The sequence below is a fragment of the Mandrillus leucophaeus genome, unplaced genomic scaffold, assembly GCF_000951045.1.
Source record: "Mandrillus leucophaeus isolate KB7577 unplaced genomic scaffold, Mleu.le_1.0 Scaffold991, whole genome shotgun sequence".
Lineage (NCBI taxonomy): Eukaryota > Metazoa > Chordata > Mammalia > Primates > Cercopithecidae > Mandrillus > Mandrillus leucophaeus.
In genome coordinates, this window is record NW_012110819.1 from 1,433,189 (window position 1) to 1,454,933 (window position 21,745).

General features: G+C 37.1%; 1 protein-coding gene across 1 annotated transcript; it reads right to left on the minus strand.

Annotated features, from left to right (window-relative positions):
- Positions 1-6,457: 6,457 nt before the first annotated feature.
- On the minus strand, positions 6,458-21,234 carry ELAVL2 (ELAV like neuron-specific RNA binding protein 2; the record flags this gene model as incomplete). Its single annotated transcript, XM_011971221.1, has 4 exons — positions 6,458-9,238; positions 9,800-9,838; positions 17,480-17,705; positions 21,081-21,234. Coding segments are annotated over 4 exons (747 nt in total), but the record flags the coding sequence as incomplete, so codon positions are not given.
- Between the last annotated feature and the right edge of the window lie 511 nt (positions 21,235-21,745).

The window sequence follows — 21,745 nt, forward strand, 5'->3', positions numbered from 1 at the left end:
ATCCGACCCTCACACCCACCTAAACCCCTCCCCCACAGTAAAAAAAAAAAAAAAAAAAAAGAGAAAAGGAATGTGCCTTGCGTTTGGAAGAATTTAAGCAATCTGAGATATTTTAACTCATGTATAACTTTTTAACATATGGGGGAAAAGAGTCGCACTGATTGGAGCTATTTTTAAAGTGCAGCTCTACCATAAAAATAGACATTTACTCATAAGGATGCTTGAATAGAGAACAGGCCCAATCTACGTCTCATTGTTAAGAAAGGGGTGAAAAAAGGCTGTCGTGCTTTCTGGAGAGCCGTTTATGGTCCGCCTGTGATGTCATGACAGGATCCAGGTGCACTCTAACAAGCAGCTTTCAGTCTCATCAATTCCTTTAAAAGTGCTCTTCTACCATCAGCTACTTCTCTGAGCACAAGCAATAAGGAGCCAGTATTTACCCAGACCCTTGCAAGACAGAACATCACCGCAATCACAGACCCAGGAAGGAGGAGGAAAGATTACTCACCCACAATTGAGTTCATCTTCGTCCTCTCCTCCTGTCCCCATTAGGGAAGGAAGCATTTTCTTTTGCTAAGAAAAGAAAGGACAGAAGTAGTTATCAGTACCCTATGACATCTACTTGCCCTCTGTCCATAAAGAGAAAAAATAGCTTCATACTTCTCTCCCTATCCATGACCCTACTGCATAGCTGATGCTTGCAACCAAACTGCCCACCGAACACAGTGGCAAGTAGTCATTTAGGCATCACTACCCCAAACTGAGGTTTGGAGAGATCTTAGTGTCTGGACTTAATCTGTCTTTAGCCTTTTTAAAAGCTTGGAGACTCCGGCCCATAATCCCAGCACTTTGGGAAGCTGAGGCAGGTGGATCATGAGGTCAGGAGTTTGAGACCAGCCCGGCCAGCATGGTGAAACCCTGTCTGTATTAAAAATACAAAAAAAAAAAAAAAAAAAAAAAAAACTGGGCGTGGTGGCAAATGCCTATAATCCCAGCTATTCCGGAGGCTAAGGCAGGAGAATCACTTGAACTCGGGAGGCAGAGGTTGCAGTGAGTAGAGATGGTGCCACTATACTCCAGCCTGGGCGATAGGGCGAGACTCCGTCTCAAAAAAAAAAAAAAAAAGGCCTGAAGAAATACAGTTGTAATAGGAAACCACACAGAACTCCTGATTTTTGTATCTCCCTGACATGTCAGCAACACTCAATATAACAAAAAACAGAAAACAGCTTTGACATGTCTTAAAAATCAGACATGTATTATTTTATGTCTCAAAAAATATTATCCATATACATAAAGAACACAATTAAAAAAGCAAAAAAACTTTATTAAAGAAAAAAGCAAATCTGAATGTTTGAAAATGTTGTAGAAAGGATTAAAAATAAAGAGGCAGAAACAAAATGTACTAAAAAATGTTTTCTTTCCATGAAAGGACTGAGTAAATTTTCACTTGTATTTTTTTGTACTTTATACATTTTCGACAGTGACTATGTTATTATTGACTGAAATTATTCTTAAGGGAGGTAAATGATATTGAGCACATCAAAAAATACTATATGCACTTACCTATGTCCAAATTCTAGATGCCATACATACCCTGAAGGATTTCAAAACTCTGATGTCATAAAAGGACACAGCTTATAAAAGTTAATTCAGCTTGTGTTTTAGTACTTTGATGGTAGGAAGGACAGAGTTCCAAGAGTGGGGAGGGCTGGGTTTAAGTGCCAGGTCTCAGGCTAGCAAAAAATCTTGGAGAACCTTAACTTCTTTGGGTCTGGCTCATATATCTGCAAAATAAGGTGTGGTGAACAAGACCACTGAAATGTCTTCCAACTCAAAACCGGACAGAGAAATAGAACATAAATTAAGTCTTCAGCCTAAATCTTACAACACAGTGACTGGTACAGAGCAGGCGCTTATGTACACTTAGTAAAAGGATGGAAATTTTAAAAAAGTATTTAAAACAGAGCTTCCCACACATAAGCTCTGGTGTGCTGCTAGGCCTAGAAGTGGTTGTACGTGTGTGGAGATAAAGGTTCTTCCCCCTTAGGAAAGGCACTCATGACATAAAAGAGTTTGGGAGGCACAACTTTTAAAATGTACTACTATTTCAGCAAAAAATAAAATAAATTTTCATTATTAGGATTAGGATAAGTTTCAGACTAAATTTATGAAAAGTTCTCACCACCTTTATGTAGGAAAGATCGAATGCTTGGCTTATCATCTGGTCCTCAGGCCATCTTAAGACAGAAAACATAAGTAGCAGTTTACTTATGCATTGTATGAATAGAAGACAGGTACTTCTTTAAGAGTAACTCCTGAAAAACAGAATACATTCAACAACACAGTTCTCTACACACAGACCACACACTGTAGCAACCATTCTTGAGAGATGAAATTTCTACTAAAGAACATTTAATACAGTAACAACTGCAATTTCTGGTTCAGCATTTATAGTAATATCTGCTTAACCTTTCTGATAGTAACTCAGGGTTTGTGTGTGTGTGTGAAAATATGCAGTATTTCTTGTAATTATTACCACCTAAAGCATAACAACATTTTTAAAGAAGTAGATGATCGGTAATATGGATGTAGAAGTACGGGGGTTTTCTTTCAACAAGGTGCTCAATGGTACTTCCTGATGGGCTGCTTTTTTCTTCAACATCCAAGGAATAAAGCACTGCATCTTCTGGATGCCTACACATATTTATGGGTCATGACATCCCTCCCCCATTCTCATGGTCAGCTGCTGTACCTTTGCCACACTGCAATCAAAAACCCGCAATCCAGATAACAAAGCTACCTTGCCAACTGTGTTTCATTCCAAACGGTGAGTCACCCTAAGAGTGGCTGCTGGTCTCATCATGTCTGCAAGAAAATCCACAGATGGGCAGGTGGCTTCTGAAGCATGCATTCAACAGGACGAGGAGGATTCTCAAAAGGAGCATACCATGAAAATCAACATTAGAGATAGCATATGGCTATCGACAACCTGTAGGTCAAAGGGCCTTACAGGATTGAAAAAATCAGTAAGGTTCATCATTGAAATGGTTACTGAGTTTCCAAGCACCAAAAAACAAAACAACAAAACAAAAAACAACAACAAAAAGGCAACCTATCAAACTAAAACCTCATCTTACAAATATCTGAGAAATATTTGAATTTTAATTTTCTCTTGCCTTCGATGAAGGTGATGCTTGAGTGATACAGGTTAAGAAGAGTGTAAAATACATATCCAAGAAAGGAATGAATCAGGTACTGTGACGTAGAAATAGCATAAATCCTAATAAATGATCACTTTTATCATGTTAACAATAGAGTTTGATAGGTATAATAGTTGGAGAAACAGATCAGTATTCCTTTGCTGGAGATTCTGTTTTTGTTTGATCTTTTCACATATACTGACTGCCTGACACACCCCAAATAAATGTCTGTTTTAAAAGAGAGGAATGTCCCTAGCAAGTTCTATGGAACTCCCCAAACCACACATAATCTATCATGGCAAATAATTTTTAGTATTTCAGTAGAAATGGGCAAGAAAGCAAAAAGTTTTGCTGTTTCGGTATTTTTTAGACTTAACTAGTCAAGGGCACAAAAATGTCCAAGACCTCGTAAGTCTGCACTGAATATGACTTATTAATTCTCCAGAAATAATAGAAGTAGATAGAGGCTTGCCTATGTCTTTGATCACAGGGATCTCTTCTTGAATTGCTTCCCCTGGTATCTTTTAAAAATCCCACCTACCCTAACTGACCCAGCTCAACTGCTGCCACTTTTGTGTAACTCAGCATTCCCATCCCAGGAACAACCGTCTCCCCGATTACACGCAACATTAGGAGTCTCCCCTTCCTCCTCTTTTAACGCACTTTGTGTACAACACTTTACTGCAGTTACTTGCAGATGTAATCTTCTAGAGCATGACAGGCTCCAAGAGAGCAGAAAGGCATGTCTTCCACACATTTATGTCTGCAGAAATAGACAGTTTTATTTATAAGGTTGCTATAAGGTACTTACTTGAAAAAAACACCTATGAGTGTTTTTGAGGCTAAGTATTAATGTACTCCTCCCCTACATCTTCAGTTACTTAAACTAAAAGTAATGTTAATAATAAGTTTAAGATCCTAAGATAGTGGTGAGTCTTAAGGTAGGGTAAAACCCACCAATCATACTTTTAATATCCAGAGTACTTTACTATATTAGTACATTCAAAATGGTCACTCCATAGATTATGTTTAGAGAGAGCAAGACTATCCAGTCAGATACCTCACACCATCCAATTATTCAGATAGACAGTGTCTTATTGTGTATCAGTAGCTTCGCGTTTTTTAAAGAAAGGATCTGGACAACTTGAGTATGAGAGCATTCAAAGATTTGCAAAACTAAGTGATACCACTGTCAGACTGAAAATTAAACAATCAGCCAATAATTAGTCCAAGAAAGGGAAAGAAGCATCCATAAGAGGAGTAGAACAGGTTTTACTTTTGTGAGTTGTAACTGGATTTATAAAAACTACAGCAAACTAGTTTGACAGCTGCTCCTGGACTCTCACAGCACTTAGGACGTTGCAGTCGTAACCTGCTGGCTTGTTTGGCTTGTTTGTCCTCCCTTCTAGGTGGTATCCAAGAAGGTAAGAGCAGTATTTTGCTCACTTTTATAGACCCAGGGCACAGCAGATAGCTAACTATGTGTTGACCAACCAAAAAATCTGTTTATTTCTATGAGCCAGAATTCTAGAAAGGTTAATTTCAGCAAGGTCCATCCTATATCCACAGGATGCCTGTATTAGTGGTGTAAATATTCAGTCTTTCCAACTTGAAGGGAAATGGGCCTACTTTTGGAAATTTTCAAAGGAAGAGTGTGAATACTACTAGAAGTAGAGAAATATGGACTATTAACTGCAGTGACAGACTGTAAATGCTCTTCATCCAGTAATAAACTGTCATGATTTTATCAGTATTTGTTTGATCCCACTGTTCGAGGTGCCAGTATAATAGAGGCATAAAAAAGCTAAATGTTTCCCTTTTTTTATTCTACCCAGTAAAAGGTATATGGCATATTGCTCCATAAGTAGGTTAATAGGCCTAGGTACTACAATTTCAACAAACTTATTAAAAAACACATTTTCTTTGTTCTAGGTTAACGCTGTAAGCCAGTAGTTGTCAGTTTCCACTACAATTCACGTGTAAATCTCTTATAAAGAGTAGAAATCTTGAAATCTGTTTATCTTAAAAAACAGTAAGGTTAAATTGCTAATATTTTTCCTCAGATTAAAATAATGTAAAATGATGTTAACATTAAGAATTTCATGTTGGCCACTCTAACACTGAATTTCAATATTGTTCACATAATTTCCAAGCACAGGTAAAAAAAAAAAAAAAAGGGAGAAAAACGAAGTTTCTCCTCAAACATACCAGTAGTTACTAAATCAACTTCCTTTGCTGAGAATTTTTCCACTATCTGCTCAATTATAAAAGAACTGCTGACATGCAAACCAATCAAAATACTGATACAGCATGCAAGAGGAGAGAGGTGAGGGGAGGATGTTCCAACATCACAAAATTAGAGTATTAAATTCATATAATAAGAAAAGACTAATTGCATGTTGAAAAAAGAAAGTGTCTTGTCACTCAACTATGCTCTTGACTAGCAGGTTGTGAATTCAGGACAATTACTTTTAGAATGGCTTCTACCAAAAAAGCCAACAGATACAATAAAATTAAAATAAGTCATTTAGTATACTTTGTTTAAAAAAAAGTGTTTCATTATTATACTCATTTATCTGAAGTTCTATAGAAGTAGAATCCTTCCACAAAAGAACAGCAGGAAATCTTTTTTTCCTTCACAGATCTGTTAAGGGTGTATACAAGAACTGAACTTGTATGCGAAATACAGGGTTGGCAGAGTTCACAGTTTGTAACCTGTGCAACACAGAACAACACTAATTTAATAGAAACTGAGTTTCTGATTTTAGGGAAGAATCTCTTGACAATCTATCATGTGTGCAAAAAAGTTAACTTTTACACACCAACATTTAATCCCATGAGTGAATTAAAGATTGCCAGTGGAAGCTGAGTAAGCTACTTTCCTTCTATTTGGTTTTTAACTCATACAAATTTGTGTAAGGGTGATTATTTGTGCAAAAAGCTGAAGGTAGAATCCCAGCCATAAAATGGTGTTGATATCCAATTTCCCAAACTTTACAACTAGCAGATGAAAGTATGTTCTCCTGTGAGAATTACTCATTTAGTAATATTTGAAAACTAATCAGAAGGCGTCATTCAGTCCAAAAATTTTTTGCGTGTTCTACTTCAATTAACTTGCCTTTTGGAATTCTAAGAGGTAACACTGCTTTCCACTGCAACTCTGAGGGAACTTCTTTTAACTCAAGAGGGCAAGTCTGCGTATTAGACTGAGCACAGGTGCGCCCGATTTGTGTATAAAGACCTACTCACCACACTGTTCTTTCCCTTCAACTTTGTTTATTGATGTACTGAACATGAAAAAGTACAAAGAATCCAAACACAAAAGAAAACATGTACAGCCTCTTAAATACTCAACAGAATATATTTTCTATTCCAACAGATGTGAATTAAGTCATACTGTACAACTTCAAATAAATACCAGCCTTACATTTTATTAAGTGCTCTGATAAACACTGTAAAGTGAAGCACAATTTGCATGCCCTCTCATCAATGCCTTGGTTTGCTACAGTAGTATAGGAAAGAAGCATGTAGCTGCTGTTTTCCCTTGAGGGAAACCTTATTATTTTTTTTTAAGTATATACATGTATTTTATTTTTTAGTGTTTTTTTTTTTTTTTAAACGCAGAAGGTTAACTCTGACAATCTAAATGCACCTAAGGATATGAGAAAGTGCTAAGCCAATTGATTTCTGAATAGCATTGAGTGGGTCAGCATGAAAACTCGCTTATTCACTTTAGCACGCGCCTCACAGTATATGTACTGTACTATACTGAAAAATTTTATAACTACAATTTTAAATAATAAAAAATAAAACTCAAAGCAACCGCAAAGATAATGTACAACTATGTTATGCATAGCACATTGCCTGTTCTAAGGGGAAGCATGTGAGCATCTCAGTTTATACAAAAAGCAGGACGTAACTATATAGTTCTCAGTGCATCCTGATGAAGGCATTTTTGCCTTCAGCTTTTTTGAAAATTTATTATAAGCTAGATGCTAATCAGAAAATATTTTGTATTTTTTAAAATTTCTTTCATACATGGTAAAGACTTATTTTATTATTTCCCCAAATAGTGGTTTAAGCATCATACAAAGTTAAATTTCAATAGCATACAGATATTTATGATTTTTGTATGAAAAATGTAAGGAAATTTGTTCAAAACCTATGGTTATACTCATTTTTTTATACCACAAACATATTTATAAACGAAAATGTAGCATCACCATAAACAGCTGAAGCTAGACTATCTACAGACGAAATTAGCAACAAATCTGATGCACTGTAAATTCAAGTCCTCAGGACAACAAAAGTGATTAAGCAAGACCTCAAGTAACAATGTTAATGCCATTTACAAAGGAAAAAACTGATACAAAAACATTCAAAACCTGAACATCACTTGGCATGTAAGGGAAAAAAAATTAAATTAGCTGAAAGGTTCATAAACACAAGGTCTTATTTACATTACACAAAGCTCAGGTGTTAGCCTTGAACGTAACTTTCAAAATACCTTCAAATATATCCAACTCAGATCACTTTTGCTGATTTGCTGCAGTACAAATCATGTGCAACGTCTTTTTTCCTTAAGACAAAACAATTCTTCAAACAATACTGCAAGTACATCACTAAACACCATGAGCTCTATCTGAAGGGATTTCTTTAGGAAGAACAGATTTTTCCCCCATCTCTCGGTAATTTAAATTTCTTGCCTGCTCTTATATATTCTTTTGTAAATTTTTTTTATTTGTTTCAAAATCACAAATCAATGTGAGCCACCTATCATAATAACCAGGATGATCAGACGCTCCACTGGTGATTACAAAAATGAAACCAGCAGTGTTTCCCCCAATGATTCTACTCCTTTCATACAAAGATCTCAAAAGTACTTTCTACACCATAAATCTTTCTAAATTTTTCAACCGCTGCAAATTTCCTGGTAAATTTTAAAAGCTCACTAGGTGTCATATGAAGAGATTTCTCAAAGTATTCAAGTCAAAATATTTGTTCCAGGACCAGTAAAAAGTTTCTCCAAATTTTCTTTTTTATAAAAATAGATGCTTTTTTTAAACCCACATCAAAGAGGCTCTTATCTCTTTGGCAAGGTACTGCTTTACGAAAAGTTCTCCAGTATTCTTACAATAAGCGTTTATAATGTAGCCCCCCCTTCCCCAACCCAAATCATAATTACAAAATAAATACTGTTTTAAACTTCATAAATAAAAATGTAAACTTCAAAATACTTTTCTTAAACAGACATAACAGCAATGCTTTAAATGTAAACCAAACACAAAGCTAATCAGAAAACGGAAAAAAAGGGGGGAAAAAAAAGACACAACCAACTGAAGAATTACAACACAAAGCCTCAATATTTACTCACAGGTTCAAGGCAGTTATGTAAAAAGAAAAGAAATGTCTTCCCTTAGCTGAAACACTTTAAAAGGTCCACCTTCTTCAAAGAAGGCAATAGAATGCAATGTGACAGGTAAAAACCCTGTACCTCTTGTCCATATTCAAACATAAAAGATATTTAAGAAGTTTTAATTCAAATACTAGCAATAAAAAATCTCACATATTTCTTAGGATGCTAAGTAGTCGTTTTATCCCCATCTCAACACTGACTTACAAAGACATTTACTAATGTATAAAGTTTCTCTTAACTTGCCTTTGTTGTATAGTTTTCATATATAAATGGACTGAGGACAAGAGCTCATTAGGCTTTGTGCGTTTTGTTTGTCTTAAAGGACACCTGCAGTACTCTGTCTCCCAGACGGTATCCATTGAGGCTAGCTATCGCCATGGCAGCCTCATCATAGTTTGTCATAGTCACAAATCCAAAACCTTTGCATTTATTGGTGTTAAAGTCACGGATGACCTTCACGTTGGTGACAGCTCCAAAAGGCCCAAACATTTGCCACAGGATACTCTCATCTGCATCAGGAGCCAGGTTGTACACAAATATACACCACCCTGTTCCAGGGTGCCCAGGGATATTAATTCCAGCCAAACTGGTCATTCCGTCAATGGTCATTGGAGAAAACCTACTAAACAGAATAGGAAACACACACATACACACAAAAAATGAAAACAGAGGTTGGTTATAGCAATGAACTTATACCTTTTCCATCCCCAATAATTTTAGTAATTCTCCTCCCCCAACAAATACATAAACCACTTGATGTTTTGACCAAGGTCTGTGTGTGGCTTTGCAGTGACATGCTAGACTACTGAGATATTAATAAGTTATAAAATGACCATTATTCACCGTACTAAATATCATCCACAATAGCAAAGAAATATATTTAGAACTGGCTTCATGAATTAAGCAGGATTGGCAGGGGAAGGGATCAACACATATGTAAACATGCTATAACGTCATAACGCAATACGAAATAAATGATGGGTTTTTAAGACCAGGTGGCATCCAGTGGTATAAAAATTTCTTGAGTCAATTGTGCTTCCAAGAGCAGCTTTTCATTAGGTTGCACATGCAAAATAAAACCCAACAAAAACTTATGAGGGGTGTGAATAGCACTCCCAAAATCAAAGAAACCAATCAACTGTGGAAAGGGATTATGAGTATCATGAACCTCTATCATTACCTCTTTACTCCATAAGCCATATTGAGCAGATTGTCCAACCTGCAAAACACACATTTAGCAAACTTCAGTTTTTAATTTTTCCCCTTGATGTTCAAGAAAGCTGGGCTCATTACTGCCGTCTTCCGAGGGGATATTTGTACACTGATTATATGTGAAGTCTCAGAATGCTGGGTCTTTTTACATTCTTAAGCTAATGGGCACCAACTGCCACAGGACAGTTCTTCCAGTGAACGGTTTCTTTCTACAAGGGTCAGTACATGGGACACAGTAACGGTCATCTGAGGATACCTTTCAGAGAGGAAGTGCGAAAGCTCTGGGATAGTTAACTTTAGGGTTCTCATCAGGTAGGTTCAAAGTGATCAATGGACAGCTACATGTACTTTATACGACTTTTGATTTTCAAAACTCCTTTGGTCCCTGCAGATACCTAAGGCACACAGGGTTTAAGTGGCTTGCTCAGGACCACAGGGCTAGTAAATTATGGCATTGATATTCAAACTCTGCAGGTTATAGAATTCCGTAAGTTTCCCTTTCATTTCCCAACTTTGAAGGACTTTCATCTCTTAGAATCAAGGAGGTATAATTACAGGTAGAAAAAAACCTTATAGACAATCCGAGCTAACCCTCCCCATTTCTGAAATGTGCTCAGCTGAGGTCTAGAGAAGGAAAAAAGAAAAACCCACCACTCTTATGTGCAACAAAGCCAGGAGTTCAGATCCTGATCTGGATGCTGTATTCAAATTACGCTACAGAAAGTGTCGTCCTACTCAGTTTTCAAAAGCCAGGTAGGAAACAAAATAAGCCAACCTGAGCCTCACTTAAAAATGTTTAAAGAAAGTAAATAGGGGTGAGGTTGGGGGTGTCATTACTCTTTAAAACCTTCTACCTTTTTCTTATATCAAAAATTAGTTTGACAGCATTTGCTTCTTCTTTATCAGTTTCAAAACATCACTCTAATGTTCCAAAATTGCCACAATGCTTACCAATTAATTACGTGTTTTGAGGAGGTAGGCATAACTTAATACAATACATAGCCCACAACCACTCTCAACTGCTCCAATGTTCAACACTCTTCAAAGACATCCCAGGGTTGTCCCTCCAGGACTGGGGATGGTGGGGAGAATTTTTTCTTTAACACCTGTGAAAGCTAAGTTTGAAAAAAGTCTCAACCTTATTGCCTAACCTGTGGCATCAAGTCATGCTAAAGTACACATGCAAAAGTAACTCCTTTTAGTTTTGTAAAAGCCAAAACACATCTCATCTGGTCTTTCAGAATGGGGAAAAATATAGTCTCCCCACATCCCTGCCCTCAATCTCCACTGAAAATTTTGTTTTGTAAAGATGAAAGGAACTGAGCTTATGCAAAGTGTAAGGAAACAGAATAGACCACAATGACAAAAGATCTTTGCGTGTGTGTGTGTGTGTCTGTGTGTGCCTTGACTTACCACCCTCTCATTGCACTACTGAGCACAAGCCAGGGTCACTGATAGTTTATAATAAATATATGATGATCGAAAAAAGACAATGAGGTTACCAAAAATATTGTCAACTTAGTCCAGAATGAAAACTACTAAGAGGATTGGTTGGATGACCTTGTTTGCACATAAGTAAAAAGAGTATATATGTGGGGTTTTATTTTTTGCAGAGATGAGTATAGTCAAAGATGCCATGCCTTTATAGTCAAGAATAAGGGTCACCAATACCAGCAATAAAGACAAACACATTATTAGCATCACCAATCATAAAGTAACAACACAGTTTTATCAAATTGCTGGAATGATCAATACAGAATGCACTTGGCATATGGTACCTATAGAATAGAACAGCATATTGAGGTCTCCAACCAAAGTGCTAGAGAGAATGCAGAGGCACCTTATCAACTCACTCAAAAGTTACACCATCTATGCCCATTAATTGCATCCAGCTAGGGACAGGTCACGCTTTGCTACCACCCACTCAGGACACCAAGCACATGCCCAGAGACAGAATTTCCTAAATGAGTTTTCAAAATTTTCCAACAGGGTAGAAACCAAACTTGCCCCTGAAATGAATTACAGTCAGGCATCGTTTAACAATGGGGATATGTTCTGAAAATGTGTCACTGGGTGATCTCGTTGTTGTACGATCAGAGAATGTACGTATACAAACCTAGATGGTATAGCCTACCACACGCCTAGCTATATGGTATAGGCTATGGCTCGTAGGCTACAAACCTGTATAACATGTTATTGTACTGAATACTGTAGGTAATTCTAACACAACGCTAAATATTGTGTATTTAACCATATCTAAACACAAAAAAGGTAATGCATTGCACAATGTTAGGATGACTATGGTATCACTAGGCAATAGGAATGTTTTGCAGTCTACTATATTATGGGACCATGGTCATACATGTGATTGACTGAAACGTTGTTATGTGATGCCTGACTGCACACGCAATGAGGGAGAAACATTTCGTTTTCCATCCTCCATTTCCCCCACTTCCATCTCTGGCATTTCCAGACAGGAAGGCTGGAATTTTTATAACAGGATCTCTGAGGACCCTCCAAATTATGATAGGGCATCTTATTTACCCTATCTGTGAAGTCTTACATGATACCATGATCTTCACTGATTTCTTCACTTCTCTCTCATTTTAGAAAAAAAATGGTCCTTGGAATTAAGCCAAGTTATCTACTCTAACATTTCTTTTCCTCCCATCACCAACGAGTGTAGGGAGAAGCACGGAACCTAGAAAACAGGGCCCAGGCACTGCTGAAACGCCCCTGCCAGTATGCAGCTGGGCCCAGAAGTGTTTCCTAGCTTTCTCAGTGCCACATATTCATGTTTCCCATGGGAGCTCAGAAAAGGCAGCGGGTGCTCCACATGGACACCATTCACTCCAAATCTGGTAGCACTTGGCAAACTGTAACGCAGGCAGTTGTAAGAGAAAATGGTGCAGCAACTAAGACACAAGGACTACTACAAGCCCCTAGAAATATGTCTTTGCTGGGTCTGTCCACTGTTCAAGGACATCTTTTATTTATGGTCATTTATAAATGGAAGTCAATTTTTAAATGGAGAACAAGCTAGCTGCCTCCAGAGTTATCTCACAGAGGGGTGTGGATGATAATGTACTACATCATGGAAGGTTAATATTAAAGTATCCATTACATATATATTTAAAATATAATATAATATAAAATAAATATGTATTTAAAATAAAATATTTTTACTTATATTTAATAGATGCACTGAACCCAGTAACCCTCTCAGTCCTGTGTATCACCTGCCTCCCTGGTGGAAGACTGAGCAATCATCGAAGGGGAGAGGTGGCCAGTGGCACTCTCCCCTGCTCTTTAGCCTGAACAAAATCCATTTTACAAGTAACACTGTAAGCAGATACGGAGGATTAGTCTGGATGACCTGCTTTAATTAAAATAACCTTCATTTAAAGAAAAAGTAACTTAAAAAAAGATTACTCCAAATAAAAATCAGAGTAAAGAATGGTACCAGTAAGGGAAATACAAGTAAATAAGAAAAGGGAGAGATGATTATTTCTCCTACTCTTAGTACAAGCTACATTATGAGGTTAGACACAAGATAATCCAACATGAATCACATGAAGTCAGATGAGAAATCTGAAATGATTTTATGGATCTTGCTTTAAAAGATATTTACTAAGATATTAGGTACATGGAAAATGAAGCCAAGCAGTATAGTAATGAGCAAGATATTTAATGTATTTGTCCATCTTTATCCTTTTTTATGTTTGATTAGAGTTTACAATTTAATGAATAGCACAAATCCATGTACATATGTAGTTTATGAAAAAGGCACATAGGAGAGATATGTGTACAAACATTTTTCTATCAACAGGAACACAGCTCCAATTATAACTTGTCAAAATTTTGAACAGAACCATGTATCAGGTAGATCATTCCTATTTTAAAGCTATGTGTTTATAAGTAGAAAATAAAGTACCTGCCTAGTTTCTAAAAAATTTAGCTGAGGGACTATGGGAAGGCCTACATGTAAGTAAGGGGAAATGTGAACCCAATTAAAGTCAGAAATAAAAATATGAAGTTATTGATGGGTAAGAAAATATACTCGGAATCCCACAAATAACGATTATCAAACTCTCTCCAAAGCACCAACCAGGAACTTCTTGGAAATTATCCACAACAAGACCATCTTCTTAGTGCCTTACTGCCTTATTCAATTAGATGGTATCATCTGTCCTCTAAGAAACGGGAAAATTATTCAAGGGGATTGATACCAGTTTCTTCCAAAAGGAAACTGCGATAATGCAACCAGCACATGCCTTAAAGGCAACTCAAGTGCTGATTTAAAAGGCTTTTTCAAAATTGCATAAAGGCTCATAGAAGCAGGCACACAGGCCATTAGACTAGGTCATATTCAATAAAATTAAAGCGCTCCACAAGAAAAGAACATGAAAAAAATTGGCCTAAAGTGTAATTCTGATATCATGTCCCAAGAATATACTTAAGGGGCCTGAATTACACCATCCATCCAAATAAATAAGGCTTGTCCTATTTTGAAAGCTGCAGTCAATTAAACAAGCATATTAGACCAGCAGTGCTCATATTACAATAATTCTCTAATCATTCATATGGGTTGACTAAGCCATAAACCTCACAAGCCCACCTTTAAACTTAACCCTTATTACATGGATTTTTAAGTTTTTTGACCTTAAAAGATATGGCTCATACTTTATGATTATTAAAAGTATTCTTGACTATAATACATATAACTTATATTCCTCAATCTCTCTCAACTCCCAAGGTACTATTACAACATAAAAAATACAGTGAGAAATTTTCTACATGTCTGCTGAAAGGTGACAAACTCAAGGCAAGAGCAATAAAACACAAATATCAGGGACAAAATATCTGTGCAATGGTTTAGACTCGAACTATAGAAAACAGCAAAATATCAACAAAAGCAGCAAACCCTTAATTCAAGTGTCTTTATGAGGTGAAAGAAGAAGCGGGAGTGGGGCGGAAACCAAGATGATGACAGCCAAGTTCAATACACCGTATTAAAGGGAAGCACCAAACATCAGGTTAAACCTGAATTCTAATTTCTTCCAACACACCAAATCTAGATCAAACACTATCTCTGAGCACACTAACTCATTCATATTGTATTATCTGGACAGGGATCGTGGGAGGAATGAGAAATGGGGTGAACGGGACAACAGTTAAAAATCTGGAGAGAGAGTAAGAATTTCTCCCATTTTCTGAAACCAAGTTTCCCTTACAACTGACAATCTCTTATTCTTGTCTTCTAAAATGTCTTTCTATAGGAGTCAAGGAAAGAGAATTTTCAAGTTAATGATAACATATGGTACTAAAAGACAAAAACACAGAATGGGCCAGAAAAAGATAATTAAATTTGACCATCAGAACATCCTGTAAAGCTTTACCCAACCAAAAATAAAAAGCACAGAGCCTACAGGGATGGAGGCTAGGTAAACCTAAGGGCTGACACCCATCAACAACCTAGCACCTGAGTCACCTACAAGCCTTGCCATTTCAATAATCAGGCACTCCCCAAATCCTGTCTTCTCAGTCCTCCTGCTCAATCTTCCTAAGAACTCAATCTTGATTTCAAGAACATTGTTTCTTAATAACTATTAAACAAAACTATTGCTTCAATCAGGAAAAAAATAACTAATATAGCTTTCTACTAACAGCAAACATTTTGTAACTTCACAATGTTAAAAATCAACCAACACATTTTGAAGAACTTTCCTCTATCTAAACTCGAGATCATTTTCAAGGCCCCAAAGAGCTCTGAAATTAACTGGACAAGCTGCCTAGGAAATAACCTGTAAAATTCCTTCAGGCTTGTTTGTTCTACATTTGCATTTTTAAAAGTATATTTACACATATATTATTCACTTAAGATGTCACAGAGGAAACCTATGTGCAGAGCTGGAAAAGGGCTTTCTGTGTGAGACTTCTTTCTCCACAAAGGCAAGCATCAAGCAGCCCCACGCATCTCTCACTCTAGACTGATCACCAACAACCATGGGAAGTCAAAGGTGGCAAAGGTTTTTTGTTGTTGTTGTTGTTTTTTTTTAATTTTAAACCAATGCCTTTTCCTCATAGCAGAGCATGAAGTACAAGGCTCGATCCACTGGCAACCTAATAACCCAGAGTTCAGATGTAGCCTTTTGACAGTACCACCTCTTCTCCCACAGCAAAGGCCAACTTAAGTTGAAATTTAATGTGGTATTTATAACAAATTTCCTTCTCATATCTCAAGCAACATAATTTAGTATTTTTTAAAAGGAGCTACTTTGACTGATTTTATCTCCACTCTTTTCAGCACTGTAAATATTCCAATGAAAAAAAAAATGCATAGATTTAATCTAGAAAACATAACTCCTTGATCTTATTAGGTTGTATTTGTGATTTTATTTTTGGTAATTAACTATTCCGTCCCAGGAATTAAATAAAATTGATACGCACTTGGAAATAATCTTTAAAAATCAGTGTGGGGTTAGATAGCATTCTGGGTGTAGTATACCATATGGCCAAAAAGGATATTTAAAAATGTCCTGGAAAATAAAAACTGCATGACTTGCTTATGAAACCAAAAACTCTCTGCTCTGCTTAACTTCTTAAAGTCATTGTTCTTCTCACATGCAGATTAGAGATTTTTTCAATGACTCCTGGTTTGTTATTCCGGGATCAGAATAAAACTTAAAAAGTTAGACTATTTATGCCTGTCAATGAGACAGAGTGTCTTCTTTGGGCTAAAGCCATGGTCATTCTATGGACTATAGAGAGGTCAGTAAATTACAACTGACAGGCCAAATGGAGACTGCCTGTCACCTGTTGGTGTATGGGCTATAAGCTAAGAATGGTTTTTACATTTTTAACAGGTTAAGAAAAAAACAAAAACAAAAACAAAAACAAAAAAACAAGACAGATGTAACAGTGACCATAACTCATAAAGTTAAATATTTACTATCTGGTACTTTACAGGGAAAGTTTGCCAACCTGTTTATGAACAATTTTAAAAAGGAAGACAGGAACTCATTTGTAGAAACTTAATGTAGTCACATAGGTTATATATCCTTAACTGTGCACATATTATAAAGTGAAGTAACAGAAACAGCTTGACCTAAAAACTGACACATGAGAATAAAATCTTTTAAGAAAAAAAAAAAAAAAAAAAGAGGAAATCTGAAGCCCTGAAAACAATTAAGATGACCCCCTGGAAATCTACAGATTAGAATTTCTCAACCACAGCATTATTGATGCTTTGGGCCAGGTAACTTCTTGTTGTTGGGGCTATGTTGTACATTGTAGGAGCTTAGCAGCATCCCTGACCTCTACCATTAGATGCTAGTAGCACCCCACACAAGTTATGCCAACATGAATACCTCCAGACATTGCCAAATGTTCCCTGGGAGGCAAAATCACCCTTGGTTAAGAATCACTGCTGCAGGTTATTTCCTTTGGTCTCTACCTTCCAATATTAGCAAAAGACACTATTCCTCAAGTAGATTCTCTCTGTGCCCATGAAGAAGAAAAATTAATAATAAAAGCAGCAACACTGACAAAAGCAAACCAGAGATCCTGTCAATAAAAGTACTGGACAGTAAACCTGAGTATTCTCTTTCAGTTTAGTAGGTGGGCACAAGAACCAAACCAGACTTACCTAAAACGCTGTGCCTGCTGAGCTAGCGGTCCTGGATACCTTCTGTTTGGAGACTGGTACAGCTGGGAAAGGATGGCCTGATTGGTTTTTTGGCTTGGATTATTAGCAAACTTTACAGTGATTGGCTCCGTGGCACCGGGAGGTTTCTGGCCATTTAGGCCTTTGATAGCTTCTTCTGCCTCAATTCGCTTGTCAAATCGAATAAACCCTACACCCCTTGATATGCCTAAGGTAGATTTGAGTAAAGATTTGGAAAAGAGGGGACAGAAGGAGAAGGGAAGGAGAGAAGAAAGGACACATTAATTTTTCCTTCTTGAGAACATGTTTTCACCTGCATATAACATTTGCCACAAAATCACACAAGGAGGAAACTTTCCCCTTAAGTTACTAGCCATTCAGTTTGGAATCACAATTTCGCATTTTCAGAAAAATTCATGTCACTTATATAATCTGAGTACCCATTATCACATGCATTCCAATAAGCTAAGACAAGAAAGCACAAGCATGTCCATGTTTTCTCTCTCTCCCACCTCCCTCCTGTACACTCTTTTAATGTCAACAGTATACTGGAGTTCCATTTTTCAAATTGTGCTATTGGACAAGCAGCTCAGAAATGAGGGACACAGTAGCTCCTGTCCTTGAAACAAGGAGAACAGAAAGAAGAATTTGCTAAAAATGCTACAAAGCTATGCTAAAAATACATACACTGTGGTAGAAAGACACTTCAGTTGAAATTTTAAATAATATATTCAGCTTAATAATATTGCACAGGATATAGGTCCTTTAGGGAAAAAAACACCTGAGAGGCTCTTCCAGTTCTCTGAAGCTCTCTTGTGCTTCTAACTAGCTGTATTTTATTACAGAAATAATATTATATGGAGAAAAAGACCTAGATTTTAAAAATAAATAAATTTCTACAAGCAAAGCATCAAAGCTTTCTGACCTCAGCAGCATCACTCCTGACTACAGAAGATCACTCCCTGCCCCACATTCTCCCCAGTGTGAAAGACACAAATGGGAAAGAAGGATAGCCAAGAACCTTTCCAGATTATGAAAAATTGTAGAGGGAAACCCAGCTCATTCCATTTAATTAGCGTGAACAGGCCAGTGGGGTGGCCACAGCTGGTCATCATGAGATAAGCAGTGGCAGGGAAATTTTTTTTGGCAAGTAAATGAGTACTAGCAGGACCGGATTAGACTAGTAGCAAGAAAGTACAGATGATTCAGAGTATGTCAGTGAAGAAAAAATAACAGGATTACTAAGAAAGGTATGCAGAGAAAAAGCACTGGACCATCATGCTTGGAGGAACTTAAAAAAAAAATGAAGGTCTACTTGCTTTAAAATTAATACTGTATAAGATCAATGACTTAGAATTTTCTAATGTAGATAAAGCTTTTTTTCCACATATGCATATCTAAGATAACCCCTATCACTTTACCTTTTCTATTTAAAGTGCATGCATTGCACATTATTACCACCTGATGGCTGAATAAGAAAATTGCAGGGCTTCATTTTTCATTTCAGGTAAATTGAGTAAGTTCACTTTGAAAGCCTTAGGTATGAAGAATAAATAGTGAAATGATAGCAAATATATCTTTACACTTATCTACTAGCGCCCATTAAGAATTAATAACCCCTAGAATTTAGCTGTTTCATTAGAAAAGCATTAGATTAGCAAAAAAACAGCCTCTACACAGCTTGAGTCACCTACACCAGTGGTCCTCCTACTTGAGCACACATAAGAACAACCTGTGGATCACCCTCAGAGATTTATTCAGTAGGTTCTGAATGAAGCTCAAGAATGCATTTTTAGTAGGGTTCCAGAAGACTGCTGATATGGCAGGTGTGGGACATACTTGAGAACCGCTGACTGAAACAAGCTAGGTCCACCTGTGATGGACTAGCAGGTAAAAGGAGACGCACTTTGTGTCACAGGTGAAACCTACTCTCAATTCACAAGATCTCAGAACAAATGAAATAGAAAGCATGAATGAAATAAAATACATTTTTGTTGCTTTCAACAAATTCATCTGTATTTCTAGGCCTGGATTTCTATTTAACACCATTATTAGTCTATGTGACAATAACACAGGGTGGCAACGTATGAGTATTATGAATTAACTAACACATTTAAGGAGGCTGTATTTTACATATTCTCACTTGACTAAATATTCTCATGACAGCAAAATCTTTAGGCTATTCTCCCAGCATGCATATAGTGCTAGCTCTCTCTACTCAGAACTCTAAACGTGGTGCTTCCTATGAAGCCAATTAACAGCACAGAGGCAGGTAATATGGGCTCCTCTGATTACACTGAAATCAACTAAATGGATCTTGATTAATGAAAAAATCTGGCTCGATTTTCTTCTGAAGTCATTTCTTTAAAAAATTAGACATTGTAATATACAACATGCCTCCAAGGTATTATCATTATGCGGGTCGAGAGAGAGAAACAAACAAACAAATAGGAGAAAAGCTACCTTAAAAAAACAAAAACAACCTCACAAATCTTCATGTGTCTGCTTCAGTCTATGATACTACAGCTAATACTTTCCCCTCACGATGTTTCTCTATTTTTTTTAACTGTTTCCTAAAGAACAAGTATTGCTTTTATTTTATTTATTTATTTATTTTTTGAGATGGAGTGTCACTCTTGTTGCCCAGGCTGGAGTGCAACGGCACGATCTCAGCTCACCGTGACCTCCGCCTTCTGGCTTCAAGTGATTTTCCTGCCTCAGCCTCCCGAGTAGTTGGGATTACAGGCAAGGCCACCACACCCAGCTAATTTTGTATTTTTAGTAGAGATGGGGTTTCTCCGTGTTGGTTAAGCTGGTCTTGAACTCCCAACCTCAGGTGATCTGCCCGCCTCGGCCTCCCCAAGTGCTGGGATTACAGGCATGAGCCACCGCGCCTGGCCAAGTATTGCTTTTATAATAGAAAACTATATCTGTATTTTATTTTTAAAATCCATAATCAAATCTACATTGCTAGCTTTAACTAAAAGATCTGGCAAAACAGCTCCCTTACATTCAAAAGTTTTAATGAACATTTTAGTCTTCCCATTTCAGTTGGGTTAACAGTGGTATCAGAAATAAAATAAATTTTTAACATTCAAAATTTCATACTCTTACATATGCCCATACAGCACAGCATGAACCTGGAAAACAGCCTGAACAGCAATTACCAGTGTGGATGTAGTGTAAGCCTCCCTTGGAGAACTAGCTGCATACTAGTGCATTAAACTTCGCTTTTTGACAAAAGTAAGATTGTTTATTAGTACTTTATAAGCAGGATGAGGGCTTTTATCACACAGTGGCTTGGAAATGAAGATTATAGCATCTATAAATTTATTACAAGCCATGAAACAGGCTTCAAACCTGCACCTTCGGGGTGGGAATGACTCAAGCACGCTCACTATACGCCACAATCTATTTTTATCCATGCATATTTATGAACAATTACAGCAGAAAATTGCATTTTCTGGCCCACATATACCTTTGATATGTTCTAGCGGCAAGACTGCTACATGGAAAGACAGAATATTTCACAATCTGCTAGTCAGAGACAGGGAAAGACTGTCCAGAGTGGCTATCTACTTACCAGTGACCTGGTCGACAAGAATACGAGAAGTAATAATGCGTCCATATTGTGAAAAAAGCTGTTCCAACTCCTTCTGGGTCATTGTTTTTGGAAGTCCGCTGACATACAAATTTGCATCTCTGATAGAAGCTGAACTTGGGCGAGCATAGGAAACCTGGAAAAAGAAAATAAAACTAAATGTATATGCACGCTCACTCAACTCCCTTTAGAAACTCAAAAACTGCCTCAGTAACTTTCCCATAAAGAGCATAGAACACTGAAGTTCATGCACGTCAGGTACGTGCTAAATGCTTTATTCTTTTCTGGGAAAATTCTAGACACATAGGTAGTAGTATTCCCATTCCCTCTCCCCTGGGTGGAGAGAGGAGAGTATCTGTAATATGCTGGACTAGCCTACTGCGAGGGACAGAAATTTCACAATATACCCCATCCTCCAGATTATTACTAAAAATGGTCAATGGGTCTGGGATCAATTTGCTGAGGTATAGTGATATGATAACGACTGCCTGCTCATTTTAACACTTGTACCCACCTTTAATCCAGTTTTAATTCACTAAAATTTAAAGTTCTTTACACAGACCAGTGGTGCATATAGCATAGTACTATTCACGATAATAGGTTGTCTTCTGTGGGGCCAAACCCCTAGAGCAGTGGTCCCCAATCTT